Source organism: Corella eumyota, chromosome 1 (genome assembly GCF_963082875.1).
Source record: "Corella eumyota chromosome 1, kaCorEumy4.1, whole genome shotgun sequence".
In the NCBI taxonomy this organism is placed as follows: domain Eukaryota; kingdom Metazoa; phylum Chordata; class Ascidiacea; order Phlebobranchia; family Corellidae; genus Corella; species Corella eumyota.
The window spans coordinates 14,168,158-14,189,912 of NC_137490.1; the positions used below are offsets into that span (position 1 = coordinate 14,168,158).

At 30.2% G+C, this 21,755-nt stretch overlaps 5 protein-coding genes across 6 annotated transcripts in view; 1 reads left to right on the forward strand and 4 right to left on the reverse strand.

Moving 5' to 3' along the window:
* Positions 1 to 21,755, reverse strand: part of LOC145744842 (small ribosomal subunit protein eS8-like) — a 65,061-nt gene that overhangs the window by 33,902 nt on the left and 9,404 nt on the right. The window lies entirely within an intron of this gene.
* On the reverse strand, positions 18 to 1,911 carry LOC145744562 (cell cycle checkpoint control protein RAD9A-like). Its single transcript, XM_082562440.1, has 4 exons — positions 1,452 to 1,911; positions 1,204 to 1,355; positions 912 to 1,136; positions 18 to 778 (listed from the first exon to the last, which is right to left on the reverse strand). Exons 1-4 carry the CDS (start codon positions 1,714 to 1,716, stop codon positions 98 to 100), a joined length of 1,323 nt encoding a protein of 440 aa, XP_082418566.1. The 5' UTR covers positions 1,717 to 1,911; the 3' UTR covers positions 18 to 97.
* LOC145764159 (testin-like) lies at positions 3,457 to 9,553 on the forward strand. Its single transcript, XM_082575754.1, has 8 exons — positions 3,457 to 3,593; positions 4,626 to 4,711; positions 4,805 to 5,279; positions 5,389 to 5,505; positions 5,663 to 5,893; positions 6,736 to 6,951; positions 7,789 to 7,968; positions 8,842 to 9,553. The coding sequence occupies exons 1-8, from the start codon at positions 3,555 to 3,557 to the stop codon at positions 9,019 to 9,021; spliced, it is 1,524 nt and encodes a 507-aa protein (XP_082431880.1). The 5' UTR covers positions 3,457 to 3,554; the 3' UTR covers positions 9,022 to 9,553.
* Positions 11,983 to 16,665, reverse strand: LOC145764165 (signal recognition particle subunit SRP68-like). 2 transcript variants are annotated; one of them, XM_082575762.1, is made up of 7 exons: positions 16,352 to 16,665; positions 16,019 to 16,217; positions 15,716 to 15,888; positions 15,332 to 15,521; positions 13,603 to 13,782; positions 13,152 to 13,284; positions 11,983 to 13,026 (listed from the first exon to the last, which is right to left on the reverse strand). In XM_082575762.1, the coding sequence occupies exons 1-7, from the start codon at positions 16,633 to 16,635 to the stop codon at positions 12,317 to 12,319; spliced, it is 1,869 nt and encodes a 622-aa protein (XP_082431888.1). In that variant the 5' UTR covers positions 16,636 to 16,665; the 3' UTR covers positions 11,983 to 12,316. The 2 variants fall into 2 exon arrangements, with proteins under 2 accessions (XP_082431888.1, XP_082431886.1); XM_082575760.1 differs by having other exon boundaries at positions 11,983 to 13,029.
* LOC145764166 (ubiquitin-like modifier-activating enzyme 5) lies at positions 16,665 to 18,655 on the reverse strand. Its single transcript, XM_082575763.1, has one exon. The coding sequence runs from the start codon at positions 18,222 to 18,224 to the stop codon at positions 17,040 to 17,042; it is 1,185 nt and encodes a 394-aa protein (XP_082431889.1). The 5' UTR covers positions 18,225 to 18,655; the 3' UTR covers positions 16,665 to 17,039.

A 21,755-nucleotide genomic window follows, 5' to 3' on the forward strand; every position in this document is an offset into this window, starting at 1 on the left:
AAAATTGCTGTGCGTTATTGTCTGGCAAAACCAATTTATTAAAACAAGATAAACGAACAAAAAAACAACAGAATAAGTCCTGAAGGAAGGTGTTATGTTATGTTTCATCGCTTTCTTCATCTGAATCAGGAGCCAAAACCAATGGTTCACATTCTAGTTGAGTTAAGTCTTGTAAGTCCCTAAAAAATACAGTTTTTACACTTTTATATTTTTTTGCACTTTCTTGCATTGAGTGCACTGGTATTTCTGGACTTAATCCTTCCTCATTTTCTAAGGTTGTACCATTAGTGTTTGTTTCTGTGAATACGAAGTTGTCATTAATATCTTCTGTGTATTGATTTGGCACATTTTGGTCAGGAATTTCGGGACTTATTTCTACATCATTTTTTTGAACAGGTTTTGGTTTTATGGAGTTATTTGTTTGAGGTTTTGTGGCTCTTGATTGTTTATGATTATATATTGATGTATTTTGTTGTTTAGGTCGCTTTGTTGCTTGTTTTTTAATTGCGGTTGGTCTGTTGTGAAATTTTGAATGATTCAAAGATTTTGCAGAAACATTAGCAGTTGCGTTATTGTTAATGTGTTGAGAATTTTTGTTGTTTGAAATTGTAGCAAGCACGAAGTTGGCCCGCATAAAGCCTTCATCTTCAACACTGAAAATTAAAGGTTTTCCACCTATTTCAAAACTCATTTCTACAGGCATGTTGGCAACATCACTAAACGCTAAAATAGCTCGTAGATCTTTAAGGCAAAAGGTAATTTCGGTGTCAACACCAATCTGAGAATAATGTAACAAAAACTGGTATTGCTAATATTGAAATAGATTTTATTTTCTAAAAAGATTACTAATACCATATTAAAAAATATCATCCGCAAATAACAATCCACTTCTTGCAAAAAATTTTAAATACCTGACATTCAGTAAATTCTTCAGGATTTAAAGCCATTTCTGTTGTCATAATATTGGCAGGGTCATCGTCAAATTCATTATCCACAAAGCTTTTGAGCAATATTTGGCATGGAGTTACAGCCATTGTTAGCTCTTCTAAACTGCTGGAAAAATTGACCACAACATCCGATAAAAGCTTGTGATCACACTTTAAAACATTTGGAGATAAATCTTTAGCAAAAACTGCCTAAAAATAAAAAAATATGTTATGGAAAATAATATATGATGCTCTATATTTTTGCAATGATGCTTACCTGTAATGATTCACATTCTTGATATGTTAGTTGATGGGTTTTTGTAATTCCATGTTTGCATCTTAGTTCAAAAACTAGCCGACATTCTTCATCATTAAAGTTTATTTCACAAGATTCCACCGATCGTTCTATTGTGCTTAGTGATTTGAAAACTAAAAAAAGAAGAAAAATATGCATTAGTAAAGCTTTATGTATTATATAAACTTGTTCACATGCATTTTAAAAGCTATTTTGCAAATGCTTTTCACCTTGTAACATTGTTTTAATGGCAACTTTACATTTAAACAAATCATCATCATCGACTGTAATGTTGTGCGATTGTTGGGGTTCATAAGTTTGAAACATTGGTTTCATGAAAACGAAGCAAATATAGGCAGACCTGGAAGAGTTAACTGTTTTTAGAGCCAGTCCACTTTCCAGAGGCTCAAAGTAAATTTCTGAACCAATTTTGGCAATACAGTGTATAGCTTTAGCAAAGAGTTTTACGTTTACAGCCGGTAAAACACACTTCATTTTAGCTGTTTTGTTAACAGTAATATATATGCAGATATGTCCGTGTGTCAGTGTGTGTTCAACTAAAATTTAGATGTTGTCAGGTTGTGTGTTAATAAACTATTAGGTTGTACGTATAGAAAAATTTAATATGAAAGCCAATCTGTGTGCATTAAATATTCAATAAAAATTTAATTGGTATGTGTTGTTGTTTGATTGCTAGTAGAAATTGACAAATTGTAATTATTTATTTTCATTAAAATAAATGTTTGTGTACATATTTTTGAAAAATCGTTCAGGCATAAAAATATGGTAAACTGGTAAAGTTTTGTTTTATTTATGGTTTTAGCAGTTTTTTTTACTAGCAAATAGTGACATACATATCATTTTTATTAGCGAAATGATGTTTTACATAAAGTTATTTTTTTTAACCTAGAATTTTATTTGCTGTATGCACTGCTAAGTAAGTGTATAGTAAGATTGAAGTTGTTTGCCAAACAAAAAAATTTAAACGTATAAAACATAGCAAAGAAGGTATTATTGTACATAACGAGTTAAAAGTTTTAAAATTAACATAATAAAATTTTATTAAACAATTCTCCTCTGTAAAACGTGTTAACACCCATTTAACGACAAGTTTGTCTAAAGTTTGTAAACCGAAAAAGGTAGAGAGTGCTATTACGTCAGGCCTTTTTCCTTATAAGGAGTAAAGTCGAGTTTCAGAAATCAGCGGTCTCGTAAAAAGCGTAGGCAATCATTATCGACAACAACACACTCAGTATTTTCTCTAGTCAGCTACAAGAAAATTATTTTATTGATCAACAAACTTAAGGTAGTTAAACGAGTTTTTAATTAACCTCCTTTAGTATTTAATTAATATTAGCAGGTAGTTTGGTAGTAGGCAGTGAAACCACAAATATGTACGATTTAAAATATTTGTTCGCTTAATCAAGTAAACTTCTATGCAAGCCTTGGGGCGGTGCAAGACGCATTTAGTTTTATGATACAAAGTTTGCTATTCAAACTATGCAATAGTTGAGCAAGAAATAAGGGTTTTTGTCTTTGAAGGTTATGTTGTTGAACAATCGATATTCTTTTCTGCTGATAGACTGTTTTATTTAAAAGTCCATTTATAAGATGATTACAATTGATCACGTTTATCTTAAGAAAATTTCTTAGCACCGCATGACAATCGATTATTACTGGAGTACCGAGTACATACTTCTTGTTTTTAAGGGCGTATCGCATTAAAACCGGGTCATGCTTAATTAAATATAACCTAAAATAGAAAATATAGGAGTAATTTTTGTTTAAGTGATCCGCAATGTAAATGTGTGCAAGTAAAGTTTATCAACAAGATAAAAATAAAAACATAAATTTAAAATACAGCCACACAGGAAATTCAAGGCGAATTCTCCTTTCCTTTGGGCGACATTACAAATACTGTAGACTCGTCGAGACCGTCCAAGTGGTTTTAGTATACTATATGACGTTGCTGTTTAAATGTTTAAGTGCTGACGTATGTTTAAATTATAGCCTACGTAAATTTTATTGTCACACTGACTGCGAATTTTCGCCTCTCACCAAATTATTTTTCTAAAGCTCGCAATAAGCGTAGGTGGGCGAGGCAATACTCTAAAATAGCTTAATAAGGCAGCCAGGCGTTTAGGCTGGTAGCGTGATAATTGTAGTTAATTTATATTTGCAAAAATACTTCACGACCTACTAGTGTATTTAACGTATTAAATTATGTTTTAATAGTGGCAGATTGGTAATAAATTTGTGTACTGCTTCTAAATTCATTTTGCTGGAACAGGATACATTATCAAGGGGTGAAAAGTGTTTTTCGTAACATTACAATGGCATTTGATCCTCCAATAGTATCGGGTGTAACAGAGGTAAGAAAATTAATTGTCTGTACATTAATTGTCTAGCGATTGTTAAAACGCTAGGTGCTATTATTTTATGTTTAATGTATTGTGTGTGATAAAAATACACGCAGATACGGTTAATTTTATAGTTAATGTAGGTACAAAAATATTTGTCTTGCTTAAAATTGTAATTTAATTTAAAAGCGGCTTATGTGTTTAGTGTTTTTATGAAATACAGTTTTTCAAAATTAAAAACACAGTATTGGCTTAAACATGTGCTTTATATATATACTGGTTTAGAATTTCTTAGTGTACATAGCGTGTCGTGCGTTTATAGATCCGTGCTGAGAGTAATAGACTAACAGCTTCCGTTTATTTTCGAGCAGTTTTACGTAATAGAAACGGTAAACAAAACCTTTATACAGCCCTATTGTTAAAATCAAATGACGCTAACCAGGCTCTAAAATACTCATGCCCTAACTTTTTATTTCACTGTACGATGTTAACGCGTTTAAAATAATTAATTTTTTACTTAAAAGGGCGTAAATACCAACTTTATTACCGCGTATTAAGTGCTCAAACTGTAAAATTTTAAAACTTGATTTTGTTTCCTAATATGGAGTTACGAAAACGCCGCGAATCCTCGTGGACACGCTCTGCGATGCGCGGTCATGTGCGACGTTCAATGAATCTAACACAAACAAACAAAACAACAACACACTGCCTACGAAATGGCCTTTTTTAATATTGAAACTGTAAATAAATATTAAATACCCATGCCTTCCTGTGTTATTTTATGATAACACCTTCTAAATATTAATTACTTTAAAAAGTAAATCATTAACATATAACTAAACTAAGCAAATTTGTAAGTTAAGTCGATTCTAAGAACAAACAACCTCTTGTTTCTATGCTGTTTACTTCTTTAAAATTATTCGCTTTTTTGAAGCAAATTTTTTACACTGCCGTAATGTAGATTTTATGCTTTACGTTGGTAAATCTTATCAAGTTACTTTTAATTTGCTATGGTTTAAAGTTCATGCTTGTATATATTTTTAGAAAACTCTTACCCATGAACTGGGAGCGGGTGCCCCTTGCCTAAATTGCGGGGATAAATGTCCAGGACTGGATCTTCACTTTTGGAGGTAAGAGGTTTATTTTAACAGTAAAATACATTTTGAGTATTTTGTTACCGTTCAAAATTTTGATTGAAATAACACAATTTTTTTTAAATAAAGAAAGATTTGTCGAAATTGCAAATGTAAGCAAGAAGACCACGATGTTCAGTCAACCATATCAAGCAAGGGAATTGACAATATCGGAAAACTTTTAATGCAAGATAAAGAAGCGAGGATGGAACCACTTCAAAAAAACATTAAAGAAGATTCCCCTAAACATACCCCAAAAGCACCCCCACCTGCCCCAAAACCAGTTAAATCATCTCCCAAAGTGGTAGAAAATAATGTTGTAAACGGTGCAGATCCTAAAAAAGTTGATGGATTAAACTTTACAATTGACATTGCTGGTAAAAAACATACCCTCGATTTCGGAAGCGACGTTAACGATTTACCCCCACCTCCACCCGAAGATTTCCCCCCTCCTCCACCACAAGAGGAGGAGAAGCCCCCCGTTGTACCTCCCTTACCCCAAGAATTTGAAGAAAAGGCAACAATACAAGCTCCCGCTAAAATTGAGAAAAACGTTCCATATCAGGTATTTATGATATTCGCGTTTTTAATTAAAATATCATTCAATTAAATTAATTTTAATACTTAATTTATGTTTTATATTCGAATTATTAAAACGTCTTACATATATTTAGGCCCCACCTGAGCCCAAACAGGCACCGCCGGTTAAAAAATCTGAACCAGAAACCGAACAAGATAAATACAAGGAAATTGTATATGAATGGAAGCCACCAGTTTCCAACCCTGTTATGGTAAGATTTCCACTTTTTTTACCAAACATCCTAATTTTTGCCCAATATCTTTTATTTAAATGTATAATACTGCTTAAAATGACTTTGCTTGTTTTTGAAAATCGACAAATATTTGGTACAAAGGCAATGTTTTAAATTTGTTTTTTTTTGTTTTCAGGCTGAAAAGTACGTCTCTTCGCTCCCGGAAGACAAGCGACCGATTGTGGGATCAGCCGGAGCCAAGTACAGGAAGAAGCAGCTGATGAGACAGCTTCCAGCCCATGACCAGGAGCCGAAAGAGTGTCACGACCTCACTGATCAGGAAACAAAAGAGATGGCTTTGTTTGTAAAGCAATATAGAGAGAAAGCTCTTGGTGGTGCTGTAGTTGAAGAAAGTGATAAAGTTAAGGTATAAACGACGTTATTTTACTCTGTACAATATTTAAAGTAAAAATCTACTGATGTTGTATAAAAATTTATACAGAATTTCATCTGATCTCATATATTTAAAATTAGGAACGAAAACGGTCAAAGTATCAATATTTAATTAAACTGTAGCACACATAATTACAATTTACAAATAAGAAACTTGCTTAGGTTAAATTTTTTATAATTATATATTACGACAGTACGTAGCAATTCGCCTTAGGGCAATAAATAAGCTTTGGTTTATTAAACAACTTTTAAACGAGTATAATTAAGATTTTTCGCTTAAACTAAAAAAATATTTCAGTCAGGCAGCATTTCTTTACCCTTTGTGTATTTTTTCTATAAATCGCTTTCGATTTTATTATACACAAATCCTTATAAAATATGTTTAACAAGTGGAAATTTTATGTTTGCCTAAGTTGATAAGAGCTTTTAAACCACGACATACCAATAAACGCAAAGAAACCATAAATTATATATACATTTAAGATAGAAGTCTACTCTGATATATCATAAAGGAACTTTTATTCATTTCACGATACTTAAAATCGTCGTGTGTTTATTTTGTTACAATATGATTACTTGTTATTACATAGAGGACATTGTGCTGTTGATTTAGGCCAACCTAAATAATCTACATAATAATATACCCGGCTATTGTGCGTTAAGAAATATTAATATTTTAATATCAATGCCATTATTAAATTTTCAGTAAATGCAATTTTAATAAATTTTTAATATAAATTCTAAAATAGCTAATTTTTATTTTTGTAAAAACTGATTTTATTTAAATGTAACAATCGCAATATTATTACGTCACAGTCTTGCGCGGAATGTCGAGAGCAGTTTAACATTGGTGACGTAGTGATCTATGCAGAAAGAATGGGGCAAGAAAAGCGTTGGCACCCTTCTTGTTTCACCTGCGCAGAATGCAAGGAATTACTCGTGGACCTTATTTACTTTTATAACGAAGATAAGATCTACTGCGGACGACATTATTGCGAATTGCACAAGCCAAGATGTGCAGCATGTGACGAGGTAAGAAGGTCAATTTTAAAGACGTCATTTAAAAGCCAGAGGCATCCAATTTACTGTAAAATTTTGATATTTTTCGATAACAATATAATATGGTTTGACCGTTTGGCCAACTAATAGATTGGTTTTTGTGTTAAAAGTATTAAGCGGGCTTCATTTGAAATTAAGTACGCATCAGGATAGGAATAGTTTTTGCTATAAAACCGTTTGATTTTTTGCACAGTCATATTTATGAATATTTCATGATTGTATTGCAAATCGAACCCATTATTTATTAATTTAACTCTTTAGTTGTAGTATCAACTTCACAGGGTATGGGTATATATAAGCGTTTGCCATAACTGATTGTTCAAAAGTACATTTAAGTATTAGTAACTACATTAATAATTTGAATTACACGCTCTCCGTTTTAAGGGAAAAATATTTTAACATAAATTGTAAATTTTCTGTTATGTTTATATGGGATTTTAGAGCAGGAAACTCTCTGATGTCATTTCCGATGTGCCTATCCATCCAATATGCACTGTGCTGTTGTATTCGCTTGCGCTTATGTGATTATTAACGAAATCGACTTCATTTTTGCCATATTTGTTCACACAATGTCATGCTAAAAATAGTGCAATGTTGTAACCTACAGTTTCACAATACACATACTTAACGTACATTAAACTGCATATAAATTAGTTTTTTTTTCTTAGGAAGTTAACAGTAGTTACTTTTATACGTTATTGCATTGTACTATGATAATGTTATACAGTATAACCTTATTACCATTGTCTTAAATTTTTAGAGATAGAATCGCGGAAAATGAATTTTAAATTTCTTAAATTAAATTTTTAGTTGATTTTTGCACCCGAGTACACACAAGCAGAAGATTGCTACTGGCATTTGAAACATTTTTGTTGCTGGCATTGTGACCAACCCCTCGGTGGTAAAAACTATGTACCTCACGACAACCAACCCGTTTGCATTACTTGTTACGAGAAGGCTTTTGCTCATACTTGCTCTACATGCAAACAGGTATACAACCTATTAAATCTAAATACTTTACTGATGCAATTTGTACTTATGTTATATAGCCATTTTTGGCAAGTTTATTTTTAAACAAAAACTGACAAAGAAAGGCGTTTTTAAATTATTTCGTGTTTAGATTTATGTAAAATCAATACGTTTTGATACATTTAATGTTATATTAAACATACGAATAAGGTTATGGTATGTTGTATTATTAACTTACAGTAACTCTGTGAATTTGAAATATGTCACCTGCTATCGCGAAAATTCCAGTTTCTCACTGTCAATTAGACACCTAAAAATATCGCGGTTTATTTTTAAAAACTTTTGACAAACAACAAATCAACAAAACAAACCAATTAACATTTAGCAACACCCTGGTTTGGCAAAGGCGTTTAAATATTAATAAACTAGTAAATGAAAAGCAATTATATTACATGTACAAAACATGAGGCATGTAACTTTTTAATTTCAACAAGTATTAATTTAATAAAAAATAATATATATATATATTGCATGCGTCATTTCAACTTTTTAGTTGATGAGAAATTAATGACTATGCATTTTCCACTGTAATTAATTTGAAAAGCAGTATTGCTAAATTCTGTCGATTTTACCCTAATTAGTAGCTGTGGAAGTAAATAAGTAGCAAAGTAATAAAAGATTCATGAAATTTTAATAATAAATTTATTTTGACACAGTAAATTGATGTTTACAAAACCATTATCTCAGCATACACTACACAACAAACAGCCTACGCGACACTATTTTTTTTTAATTTCTTTAAATTTAGCATTCATTTTTGTCTGAAAATTTGTTTAAAACTGCATATAAAATATATTTTAAATATGTGGTTTTTAAAAGAATCAATTTTTTTAGATAATTGCCCCCAACACAGAATGGGTTACATTTGAAGACCACCATTGGCATGCTCTACCCGAATGTTTTAAGTGTTCGCAGTGTTCTCAATCTCTGGTTGGCAAACCTTGCATACCGAAGGGCGACATGGTGTTTTGCTGCAGCAAGTGCAAACGTGAACGCATCCCACAAGGACAATAGATAGCTTGGATTACGTGTGTAACAATGTACGTGATGTGATGGTGTGTTGTGACGTTTAAGTTAATTTTAAACACCTACATTCCTTATAAGGAAATTTACATAAAATAATAAATTTCCACCTCTTTTATATTTTGCAAATTATTTGGTTTAAAATGTTAGCTATTACAAGGCAGTATTTTAATTTTAAAAGAATGCAAACACATAAAATTTCTATTTAATTTAACGTGACAATTATGTTTTGTTATTGTTGTGCTTGGTACACTTTTGCAATTAGCATTCTATAGCGCTTTTACAAATTAAAAAACTGCAGTCAATATAGGCATGTTTATCTGATATTGCCACTGGAACCACTACTTTGAGTATATTTTACCTTTTTAGAAAACTTAAAACTTTTTGTGGTTTGGCTGTGCCGCCTAATAATGTTCTGTTGTTTATTCGCTTCTGTGTTAGTACATCGCCACAATATATTTACTAACAGAACCAATTACCAAAAAAGTTTTTTTTTTATATTCATGGGTACGTACAAGTAGTTATCAAATCATATAGACTATGTAGAATTCATAAAAAAAATTTAAGGATAAAACAAATAATCTCATTTTAGAAACAAACTTTAACGAAACATTTAATTAATGTAGGTTCTACTACTTCCCCTTCACAAAATGCAGTTTTCAACGAATAGAGTATAACTATATCTTTCATCTAAATATCTATGTGAAAGAAATTACGTGACATATTTTGAACCTATTGGAAAATTCGATTTTTGTCATTTTCTGCAAGAATATAATTAATAGCCTTGCTGTTTTTTCAAATTTGACGAAAAATTAAAAAATATTTTTAAACATTTGCAGAAAAAAGGGCTAAAATTGTTTTATAAGTCATCTAAACATTATAATAATTGCGTTTTTGTTAAAATTCGAATTCTTTTTGTGTTTCAAAATAGCAATATTTGGCATTTCCTAAAAGGGTACAATCTTGCTGTCTTTACCGATTTTAAACAAAAATCAAAAATTATTTTTTTAAATTTTTTTTGTAAAAAAAACTGTGAATTGTGTTAATGTGTCTTCTAAGCATCATAAAAATCGCGTTTTTATTAAAATTAAGAATAGTATATTTTTTTTAAAAAGCGATTTTGGCATTTTCCACCAGAGGTATATATACCCTTGCTGTCTTTACCGATTTTCGAAATTATTTGATTATTTTTAAAATTAATTTTTATTGTGAATAAACCACGCATAAGCATTACTTAATTAAAATATTAAACTAATTAATCAAATATTACGTATTTCATTATTAGACAAAATCTTTTTTAATTTTTAGACTAAAAATTTTAAAACAAAATCGATTTAAAAGTTTTAAATTATTATCAACCTTTAAATTTTAGTAAACAATTAGCTCAAACTTTTGTTCTACTAAAAATTTTTGCAAAATGTTTTATCTTGAATGTTAGTTAGGCCAATGCACGTCTAATAAAATATAAAATTTTAGGTTTTAAGATTTCATTAATTTTTAATAAAAGTGTCATAACTTTTATGAATATTAATATTTTAAAAAAATATTTTGTAAACACGTTAATTGGACCTGTTCAGTTATAACAGAACAATTATTTTTTTATTTAAAATTTTTTATTTTTTTTTAAATATTTATATGCAATATTATTGGCCAAAAATATCACGTGACCTAATTAAACACAAAATAAAAATTAGCTCAAACTTTTGTTTTAATGAAAATTGTTGCAAAATGTTTTATCTTGAATGTTAGTTAGGCCAATGCGCGTCTATTTAAATATAAATTTTAGGTTTTAAGATTACATTAATTTTTAATAAAAGTGTCATAAATTTTATGAAAATAAATATTTTCAAAAAATATTTTGTAAACACGTTAATTGGACCTGTTCAGTTATAACAGAACAATTATTTTTTTATTTAAAATTTTTTATTTTTTTAAAAATATTTATATGCAATATTAATGGCCAAAAATATCACGTGACCTAATTAAACACAAAATAAAAATTAGCTCAAACTTTTGTTTTAATGAAAATTGTTGCGAAATGTTTTATCTTGAATGTTAGTTAGGCCAATGCGCGTCTATTTAAATATAAATTTTAGGTTTTAAGATTACATTAATTTTTAATAAAAGTGTCATAAATTTTATGAAAATTAATATTTTCAAAAAATATTTTGTAAACACGTTAATTGGACCTGTGCAGTTCCAACAGAACAATTATTTTTCGATTTAAATTTTTTTTAAATTTGTATGCAATATCATTGGCGAAAAATATCACGTGAGCTAATTGAACCCAAAATAAAAATTAGTTGTTTTTACCAAATTTGACCAATAACCGAAAATAAAGTTTTAATATTTTTTTGAAAAAAAAACATTTGTAATGTGTTATATGTTATTTAAACATTTTGAAAATCACGTTTTTAACTGAATATAGAAAAATACTAATAATGTTTTCATCATATTTTAAGTTATTTTACATATTGAGTAAAATGTATCGTAATTTGGTCCTAATTTGATTATTACATTAAAATTGTGATTTTTAGATTTACAAAAAATCTAATAAAGTCTTATAACTTATATAAATTTAAAAAGACTAAAAAAAGTGTTAAACTAAACCTGACTATTTCTAATAAACTATTTTGTAATGATTTTTTTTATTTAAATTTTTTTTTTTTAATTTGCGTTTAATCATCTTACTATTTAGGCAATGTCATATAAGTTTTTGTCAAATGTATGTTTTAATTATATGTATGATAACTTAGGTTATGTTATAACTAGTTTAAACCTTTTTTACTTTTATCACACCTATTTATTATTTATTCTGTAATCAAACCAGAAAAGGTGAATTGAACCTGTTTAAATACCTTACCTGAGTAACATTAAATCTACAACGCTGCCAAAATACTGAACAATAAGTCTAAATATATTCTTTAAATGTACAAAAAAATTTGACCCATTTGTCTGTATTAAACCATTCAGCAAAGCTTAAAACATTAAAACAGCACCACAAGGGAAAATGTTTATACACCAACCATATTACTGCAAGTAATTACCAACTAAAAATATGATATCAATAAACTGAGATGAAAATCCTAATTATGATTTTTAAATAAATGTAGAGAAACAAATTTGTGTACAACACACATACAGGTGAACAAAATATTTTTTCTTATTAAAACAACAATTTCTGTCTGACACAAGTATTGAAAACAATTTCCAAAATTTCCTAAAATATTGCAACTTAAACAAATCCGTTGTTCATTAAAAATTCATTTTTTTCGAAAAAAATGTTTTATTTTTTTCCACCCCAGCCCCACCAATTGCTGATCATTCCACTTATACCAGCTTTCTTTTGTCCCGCCTTTGGTCCCAACTTTTCGTCAAGTGAAGGGAAGGTAGCATGATTTAGAGCTAAATCAAAAAATAAAGGCTTGCACGGAATCGGCTCAAAAGAGGGTGGAAACTTTGATGTCAAGGATGGAACTTTCACATTAACTTTGTTGTTGGACAAAGACGATAAATTTTGGTCTTCATGGTAAACTCCAAGCCTATCCATAAGAGGCACAGTTGCGTCAACATCAACTTTTTGAGTTTGGGATTCCACACCTTCCAGTACGGCAGACGAATGAACTCGATATTTGTTAAAAGCAATGGTCTCAATCAAACTCTCAAGACCACTAATATCGACGAAATCTAACTTTGGGCCATCTTCAACAAGCAATTGTAACCCCTTCAGTGAATCATTGGCATGTTCTAACACCCTTTCATACAATGCCATTGCCTCTGTCCATTTCTTTTCAATGACATAGCTTTGGGCAATATAAAAACAACGAAGTGCTTGAAATCCTTTGCGTTGAGCTTCAATGTTAGCTTGGAGATCAGCATCATTTCCAACTCCCGGTAACCCCAAGATTTCGCCGAGATTTTGTTGAATGACATCGTAAAGTCGAATAAAATCGCTTGGTTTTGGTCCTTTGCGTGTTACATCACCAGCCCCTGTCTCTTCTAAATTAAAAAAAAATCATGAATATATATAAATGATAACAATATTTAAAAATATTTAAGAACAGTTAAAGTTTTAAAAAAATTTATAAATACATACAAAACTTTGAAAATTAAGTGCTTACCTAAAGTTGCACTGGCCATAAGAGCCAATGGTGATTTAGATTGAAGATCTGACACCAGCAACAAATTACGCTGGATTGTTTTAGTTAACCTTATGTAACTCAAGTAAGAGAAAAGATACTGAAGATCCGATATCTAAAAATTAAAAGTTTCGGTATTTTAATATATCACTGAAACATATCATTTTATTAGTGCACATATATAAATCCAATTAAATTTTAAATATAAGAAAAGTATGTAGCTCATTTAAAAAAGAAACAATTAAATATATAATAATATGCAAATTATCAAGTAATAATACTTTAAACCAAATATTATCTTTAAAGTATTTTTTATAACATTGCCTGACTTTTTAAAATGTAAAATTGATATGGTTTAACATAACAGCATTACAATCTAAACAATAAAGATATGATAACAAATCTATTTATATATATATATATATATATATACCTGATCTGAGCGTTCTTTTGTTTTCGAATAAGGATCCGTTTTAATATCTTCTCTCGTTGCCTGCAATGCATCTTTGCACTCTGATAAGGTTTCCTCATATACTTGGATTTGAGAATCACGATCATTAACTGCTGACAAATCTTTATCAAACTCTTTAATTCCGATCAAGAACAAACGGACCTTAAAAAATGTTTATTAAATTATCACACAACTGCTGCTTAATTCATTGAAATGTAATGGTAGAGCTTTTCTTAAGACTTAAAGAGATGGTCCGGTTGTAGAGTTTCTTTTTTAATTATGTTGAAATTTTTCCAACTTACACGAGGATACCATTATTTTAAAAATTGGTCAAGTAGTTTTTAAGATATCGGGATTTGTAGGTAAATATTGTAAATAGGGAAAGTCCCAACGCTCGCGAGTCACGTGACGCACGACGTCATCGTCGTAAGATCATATGCTGGCAGACATAGGAAAATGACCTTATTTTGTCCTCCCTGACCCATTTGTTGTACTTTTTTTAAATTTTTTTTTGCAGAAAACAAACTTAACATAAAAAGCATAATTTAGCCATAAAATATAATACATTTTTTACTTTTAAAGTATTTTTAATAAGGTAGGCCGTATTTAAAAAAATTTAACAAATTATGGCTATGCTGTTAATTTTGAAAATTTACCAGCCAAAAACGCTTACAAACTCTTACAGGAAAAAGACAAGTTAACTAAGTGTTATTAAAGCAAAGTTGACCGTTCACACAGTCTTAGTTTTGTTTAAAATAAGATCACTTTATTGTTATTAACTAATATATTGTCAAATTCTTCAAATTAGGGTATATAGCCTATATAGACGATAAATACTTTTATTTTGTGTATACTATAACAATTATTTTAGTTAAATTTTTACAAGTGTAAAGCACAAACTAAAGTTAAGAAGGGCAGCAAATACTAATATTTGTTGCCAAGGGTACAAGTACTTACGTATATTGTACGTTATATTAAAAATTGTTTGGAATTATTAATTAAAAAATCCATAAAAGATGTTAACCAGAATATTTAGTTTATATTTTATTGATGTATTATATATTTTATGTGTCTTAACCCATGTGAAGCAAAACTTACTGTTCTAACAGGTAAACTTTGCTTTAGTAAAACTCAGTTGACCTGTCTGTTTCTTGTAAGTATTTGTCAGCCAATATTGGCCGTTTCTGGCTTGTAAATTTCCAAAATTAACAACATAACCTTAATTTGTTAGAATTTTTCGAATAATTAAAAAAAAGTAAAAAATGTCTTATATTATATGGCTAAATATTGCTTTTTATGTAAAGTTTGTTTTCTGCAAAAAAAATTTAAAAAAAAAGTACAACAAACGGGACAGAGAGGACAAAATAAGGTCATTTTTCTATGTCTGCCAGCATATGATCTTACGACGATGACGTCATGCGTCACGTGACTCGCGAACGTTGGGACTTTCCCTATTTACAATATTTACCTTCAAATTATATCTTAAAAACTACTTGACCAATTTTTAAAATAATGGTATCCTCGTGCAAGTTGGAAAAATTCCAACATAATTAAAAAAGAAACTCTACAACCGAACCATCTCTTGAAGTTTTTATATTTATTTAAGTGACCTGTAGGTTACTTTATCCTTAATCCAAGTAAATTAATTTTTGTAGCTAAGAGTATATCTTCAAAAATAAAGTTAAATTTAATTTAAAATAGCCATCCATACCTTGTTGTTTTTGATTCTTACTCTTCTTCCCCTCCATTCAATTTCGCTCATAGATGCAGCTTTCAATTCTCGAGATTCTGCGATCAATGAGTCCAGCTTTTCAGCCAATAAAGGATCCTGTCGACCAGTTCCATGCATTTGTTTTAGTTCATCAATGGCCGATTGATCCCCACCAATGTAGCCGCAATATCTATAAAAAAATTAAAGCTTTGATATGCATAAAAATTTAACTCACAGGTTATTTAAATTTTACAGTTATTTAAAATATACAAAAAATTTGTCCTTTTTTATCAATAATTTTTAGAATATATACAATATTAAACTTTTGCCAATTATTCGTTTTACAAGAATTTATAATAATTTTTTTCTTTTAAAGTACAACACCTTATTTTTGTTTCAATCTCCTCCACCATTGCTTTGTACACAGATTGTTCTTCTTTCGACATAGTGTCCGATAATTTTGAGTAAATTGTTTGAGTTTTTTGGAAAAGCTCTTTCGAATCGGTCCAATTTGTTAACTCAAATTTCAAAACACCATTCATATATGCATAGTAAGCCTAGAGACAAAGCAAATTTTATTAAAAACAAATTTAAAATACAGCCTAAACAAAAAGTTAAAATAAATAATATGCAGGCTACATAAAACACCAACATTAAAAAAGTTAAAAAAATAATAAAATTACTTACTTGAGCCTCCAATTTAGTTCTTGCATCAACCTTATCACTGGCTTCACACAGCATATTTAGCTCTTTCGCATACATGACAGACTTTCTTAATTTTTCCACCATGTGATGACGCTTGCGAGGCTTAGAATTTACCTCTTGCTTTAAAAACATAGCAAGACCCCACGCTCTTTCTGAGGTCATGAGTAACATCAAGATATATCTAAAAAATTTTTAAAAAAAAATCCGGAGGCATTTTGACATTGTTTTTTATACAAATATTACATTTGTTTTTTACTACTATTTTAGGCCTCTATTTAAACTAATATAAGGTATTGTTAAATTCACAAACTTTACCTTGGATCAGTAAAGATATTTTCTGTAACTTTTTTGGGTATAACTCTTCGTTTTTCACCCATTTTAAACTTAAGCACTTTTCGAATACGCTTTAATCGACGATTGCAGTATCCATGATATCGCTGATAGTCACCATGTCGCAAGCCATGCTGTGCTTGGGCCTCCTTTATAACATGCAAGATGTCAACACTTAACAGCATAGAATCTTTATTGATGTTGAATTCAGATTCCGTTTTAGAGTCTTCATTTTCGTTTTTCGATAGTACTTCTGTGGTAGCAGTCATGTTCAGAAAGTTTAAAATAACTTAGTAACCTGGCTCACAAAAAAAAAATTTTAATATTTTTAAATACAAGAAACTTTAAAATTATAATAACCCAAAACCCTTTAGATTTAAACACATATACAGAAACTCTTGAGTTACTTCCTACATTACCACATCTGATATCACACAAAAACAAAAGAATTAAACACATTGCACCTCACAATTTAAAAATAAGTAAACTCAGTAAATAAATATGTCACACCAATTGTTGCAATAAACAGCATAACATAATTTACCAAAATATATTTATATAACTTTTTTCTATAAGTTAAATTAAAATCTGTACAGTTTATAACCCTTGGCAAAAAAATAAAACCTAAACTGAAATCTAATAAAATGATAGTGTTTTGATGTTGCTTTTTATGCTAAAGTGAATTCATCTGAGCCATTAAGTCATCTAAAGATGGTCCTTCATTTGAAACAACTTCTGTTTTTTTACTTTCTTCTTTCGGAATTGTGTAGGCCACTTTGATTCCCTCAACAAGACTTGGAGTTTCACCTGATGCCAATTTTTCTTCTTCTAAAGTTGTTTCGTTGACCACCTCAATACCCCATTCATTAACTGATTCAACAATAGTTTCTTCTTCCTCAACCTTTTCTTCAACTTTAGGTTGATTTTGCAATCTTTCCTGATAATTTTTCTGGCATTTTCGACAGAAACTGTCGTCACATTCAGCATTAGGTTTCATTTGCATAGTAGGGAAAAAATCAAGCAAAGCATTGTAACCAAGATAGTATGAAACTTGTCCGAACTTAAGCAAATATTTTAAAGTATTTTGTACAAGAAGTCCCGCAACAACTCCCATTGTTGTTGGCAAACTAGCAGCACAAACACCTTCCCTTTTTAATGTTTTTTCATCCGTGTGGGTGGCAACAACAAGAGGTGGGGCACAAGCAAAGCATGCTGTTTCTCCTGGCTTTATAAGTTGAATATGGCCAGAAACTGCATTTTCACTAACACCAGATTCAAACCAGTTTTGTTCCAGTTCATTGCAAGCAGTATTAATTGCCATCCTGGCCTCAAAATTATCGACACAGCTTAACACAAGATCAACAGGCTTTTCTTCTACTAATGCTCCCTTGTTTATTCTTTCCATAAAATGTTTAAAGTTTTTCATTGTAGTAATGTTATAATTGTGGACCTCGAATTCAACGTCTGGGTTGATATTTTTTAAAGTTGCTTCGGCAGCTTCGACCTTACTTAAACCAGCTTGATGAGGTTGAAAAAACAAGCGATTCATGTTGGCCAGTTCTACTTTGTCGTAATCGAACAAAATTAATTTTCCAATACCACATCGTGTCAGCATTTCAGCAGTTACACTTCCCACACCTCCAACACCAACCACAGCAACTGTGTATTCCTTAATCTTCTCATAATTATCAACAATACCCATGCGCTTAAGGGCCATTAAACGACTGTAAGGATTGCTGTCGATAACTTCTGAGCTCATTTTTACAATTTTAGCCCTTTGTTGATATTGAGCTTTATCTTTTTTCAAAAATTTTACCTCATTTTCCAAGTCAAGAATGCGTTTTTGTAATTCATTCATAATTTAATAGTTTAGAAAACAAAGTTCAATTCTAAACAGTCCAGACAAACAGTCTGACAGTATAAGACAGCGATTGCTAGTTATCTGGTTATTTAATGTAAAATTTAGGTCTGATAGTCAGATAGTAAAGAATGATATATGAATATAACTGGCTAACTGGGCAATCCGTTAAAATGTCTGGAAATTAATTGGAAACACAACCAACAACTAAAGTCTGAAAGTTGTAGTTTTTGTTAAATTATATACACCTAAAATCAAAAAAATATGAAACCTTATAATTTTAATAACATTACAGTTACAACAATTTTAATAACGTATAGTACTCCGTTCGCTGCTGTAAGGTTGTTAAGGGGGTTAAAAAATCATAATTTTTATAGTTCGACTTGAATACCTTTCTCTCTGCCTGGTCATTTTTGCCAAAATACACGCGACAACCATTGAACATCGGAAAATGAAAGAAGAAAAATGAAATAAATTATAAAATGACGTATAATTTTTAGACAAACCAGATGTTCAGTCTATTCGCATACAATGTCACACAAATTAATCTCCAACGTTACGCTTGTAAGTCAAAAGTTTGTAGTAGTATTTTGATACATTAACCATAGCTCCAAATTTTTAAATTTTATTTACATGAATCATAATTTTAAAAAAAATATAGTTTTAAACGTTATTTTCATTTTGATAATACCAAATTATCTTGACCTAATTTAAATAGAGAAAACATAAACTATTCCACGTATGATATCACATGGTAAATGTATTCAAAAACATAAATACAAATCATTAAATAATTATAAACATGAAACCATAAAGTATAGCTCATCACAGTGCTGTTAAAGGTATGATACCGAAAAAATTAAAAACCGCAATTTTTTGTTTTGTTAAAAAACAACTCCTTTTTAGAGTGTATATTTCAACTGCAGTTAAACCAATAAAAGCATGACAAACTTGCTTTGCAACCGAAATATTTTACAAAATACAGCACAGCTCATTTGACTATAATAAAAAACAGTACACTAAAATCAAAGCTAAAATATAATTACTATGCAGAAAAGGAAACTAATATTACATATAAAACTTGTGCGTACGCATTAGGGAATAAATTTCGTTACGGTATTTTTGCATTGTTCATGTAATATAAGTGAACTGGCCAACAGGCAGCTATAAAAGATAGAATTAATAAAAGAATAAGTATCGGATTTACAATACTTTTAAATTCGTTATGGTTTCGGCCCAGCATAGGATTTGGATTCAAGTTCTGGTTTAAATTTGTATTTGATATTTTGTTATTTTTACTGTGCGCTTTGTTTGTTGGGTTTACGTTCCCTTTTTTCGATTTTTGTTTTTGAATTCTGGACGGTTTTTGTGAAAAACCATTAGCACATGTTTCAGACAATGGAAGTACATCTCTTGACCTGGTAGGTGAATCTTTAGGAGGTTTTTTGTTTTGATTCACGTGGAATGGTTTTGAAACTGTTTTGGGATTTGAACACGACGATTTTGAAGCTGTACCGGTCATTGAACAATGCGGTTGAGAGTCTTCTGGTAAAATAACATGGTCTTGAATAGGCGGAAGCTGATAAAATTTCCTTACCTCAGATATAACAAAGCTAATCTCATCATATGAACAATAAAAGTCATTTATTTTCCGCGAGAAAGCGCTGTAAGGTTAAAAATAAAACGTAAATTTTTTTGTTGTGATTATTGAGTACTAAAGTTTATGCCGAATCACAGTAATCTATAACAATTTATTACTGACCTTTGAATTATTGGTGTCATGGCTTTTGCTCGCAGCATAGCTTTTTTATTGCGAATACATTTCTTCCTTTCAGAATCTTTTAATTTATAACATTCCTTAAAGGTAATATCCCGGTTATGCAGTCCAAACACTTCTTGCAATTTTTCGGGCTTTTTGTTATCAATGATGGCTATTTTCACGCAAGCAGCTATTGGCAAAGCAGCTACAGGATCGTCTTTAAATCGTACGTTATCATACTGTAGGGAATCTGCTATATGAAGCAGTAGTCCGACAAAAGCGTGGCGATAATCTTGATTAGTTTGGTTAATTTTTCGACTCATAAATGTCGGAAAACCAGAGATACATTCGACTCTTAACTTTGCTAATTTAGCTTTGTTGTACAAATTACTTATTTTGTTTTTTAGCTCATGTTTTCTAATACATGTGCTTTCATCAAATAGTTTTTCGTACAAATATCTCACCATCCCATCTTCTTCATATGAGACAAATAGCGGTTGCCATTCATAAACGAAACATATGGAAAATTGCAACGTCACACCGTCAGCGGAAAATAACAAACAGTTTCCAGCCATACACAAATGTTCATCTTTCATAATACCAATGAGAGCTTTTAATACATCATTTCCTGATAAATGGCCGATTTCCTTGAATCTCACATAATTGAAACTTGAAAAATTTATTTGTCTGTCTTTCTTTTTACGAAACTTCAGAACTTTGTTAGTTTTTATAAGCAAAGCAAGACTCAATTCATTCAGTTGTTTAGAATCAAAATTTTCTTGTGTCAGGGGGTATGATTCCAACGACAGTTGCGTTCCTTTTTTAATATCTTCAAACGCTTGTTCGTATGTTAACTTCATCGTTTAAAAACAGGGAAAGGGTATATCTGTTTTAATTAAGAACATTAAATTAGACTAAAAATACCCGGTTAAACTTGTAACCTAGTGTGCTTTTCTTAATCGACTTTGTAAAACATAACAATGTTCTATATATCGTGGGACACGCGCAATACATAACAAGTCGCTAAACGTAGTAAACGCGGTGCACTTTTAAAAAGCACGGCGCACATTTAAAGCAATAGACTCATGATGTCATCGAATATGCCACACTCGTGGCATAACAACCGGCTAAATGCAGTAAACGCGACTTGCTACTTTATTTCCATATCACTTGATTCACCGTTATATCAGCTGACATTTTTTTCTTTACATTTACATTTTCTCGGTACTAACAAAATATTTACTGTAATAAATATTCAACTATAAGCGTCTTCCTAACTTTATTAAAAAGACAATAAACTTAACCAAACCTACATTAGAATTAACACTTTTACTGTTTACTGACAGAAACTAGGTGAATCCCCAACCGGTAAGTATCTTATTGATTACTCATGTTGAAATTTTCATCACGAGGCCTAAATTTCAAAACACGAGTTACTATGTTTTAATAACAATATTACAACGGTTTTTAAATATTTAAAAAATGTATGCGTACTGCTTTGCGTTTGACATAAAATGCTAAAATGTAATATTAATGTCGCTGTTATAACCTAAAAAAACGCAAATTAGCAGTAAACATTAAATAGAATTCATATCAAAAATACGGAATACTACTTAATATAAATATCTAGTTTTTACTAAGGGTAGTTTTGTTAATAATATTTTGTTACGAGTTCTAGTTTAGGACAGCTGGTCTAAAACGAAGAAGGTCTAAAACGAAAAAGAAGAAGGTCTAAAACGGGAATTTAAAAAAAACCTACGATTACTTTTCGT

Coding starts and splice junctions, on each gene's coding strand:
- LOC145744562 (XM_082562440.1), bottom strand. CDS start 1,716: ATGAAGTGTGTTTTACCGGCTGTAAACGTAAAACTCTTTGCTAAAGCT. Junction 1,356..1,451: donor CATTAAAACAATGTTACAAG/GTGAAAAGCATT, acceptor TTCTTTTTTTAG/TTTTCAAATCACTAAGCACA. Junction 1,137..1,203: donor AAGAATGTGAATCATTACAG/GTAAGCATCATT, acceptor TTTTATTTTTAG/GCAGTTTTTGCTAAAGATTT.
- LOC145764159 (XM_082575754.1), top strand. CDS start 3,555: ATGGCATTTGATCCTCCAATAGTATCGGGTGTAACAGAG. Junction 3,594..4,625: donor TAGTATCGGGTGTAACAGAG/GTAAGAAAATTA, acceptor ATATATTTTTAG/AAAACTCTTACCCATGAACT. Junction 5,280..5,388: donor AGAAAAACGTTCCATATCAG/GTATTTATGATA, acceptor ACATATATTTAG/GCCCCACCTGAGCCCAAACA.
- LOC145764165 (XM_082575760.1), bottom strand. CDS start 16,635: ATGACTGCTACCACAGAAGTACTATCGAAAAACGAAAATGAAGACTCT. Junction 16,218..16,351: donor AATATCTTTACTGATCCAAG/GTAAAGTTTGTG, acceptor AAAATTTTTTAG/ATATATCTTGATGTTACTCA. Junction 15,889..16,018: donor GAACTAAATTGGAGGCTCAA/GTAAGTAATTTT, acceptor CTTTGTCTCTAG/GCTTACTATGCATATATGAA.
- LOC145764166 (XM_082575763.1), bottom strand. CDS start 18,224: ATGAATGAATTACAAAAACGCATTCTTGACTTGGAAAATGAGGTAAAA.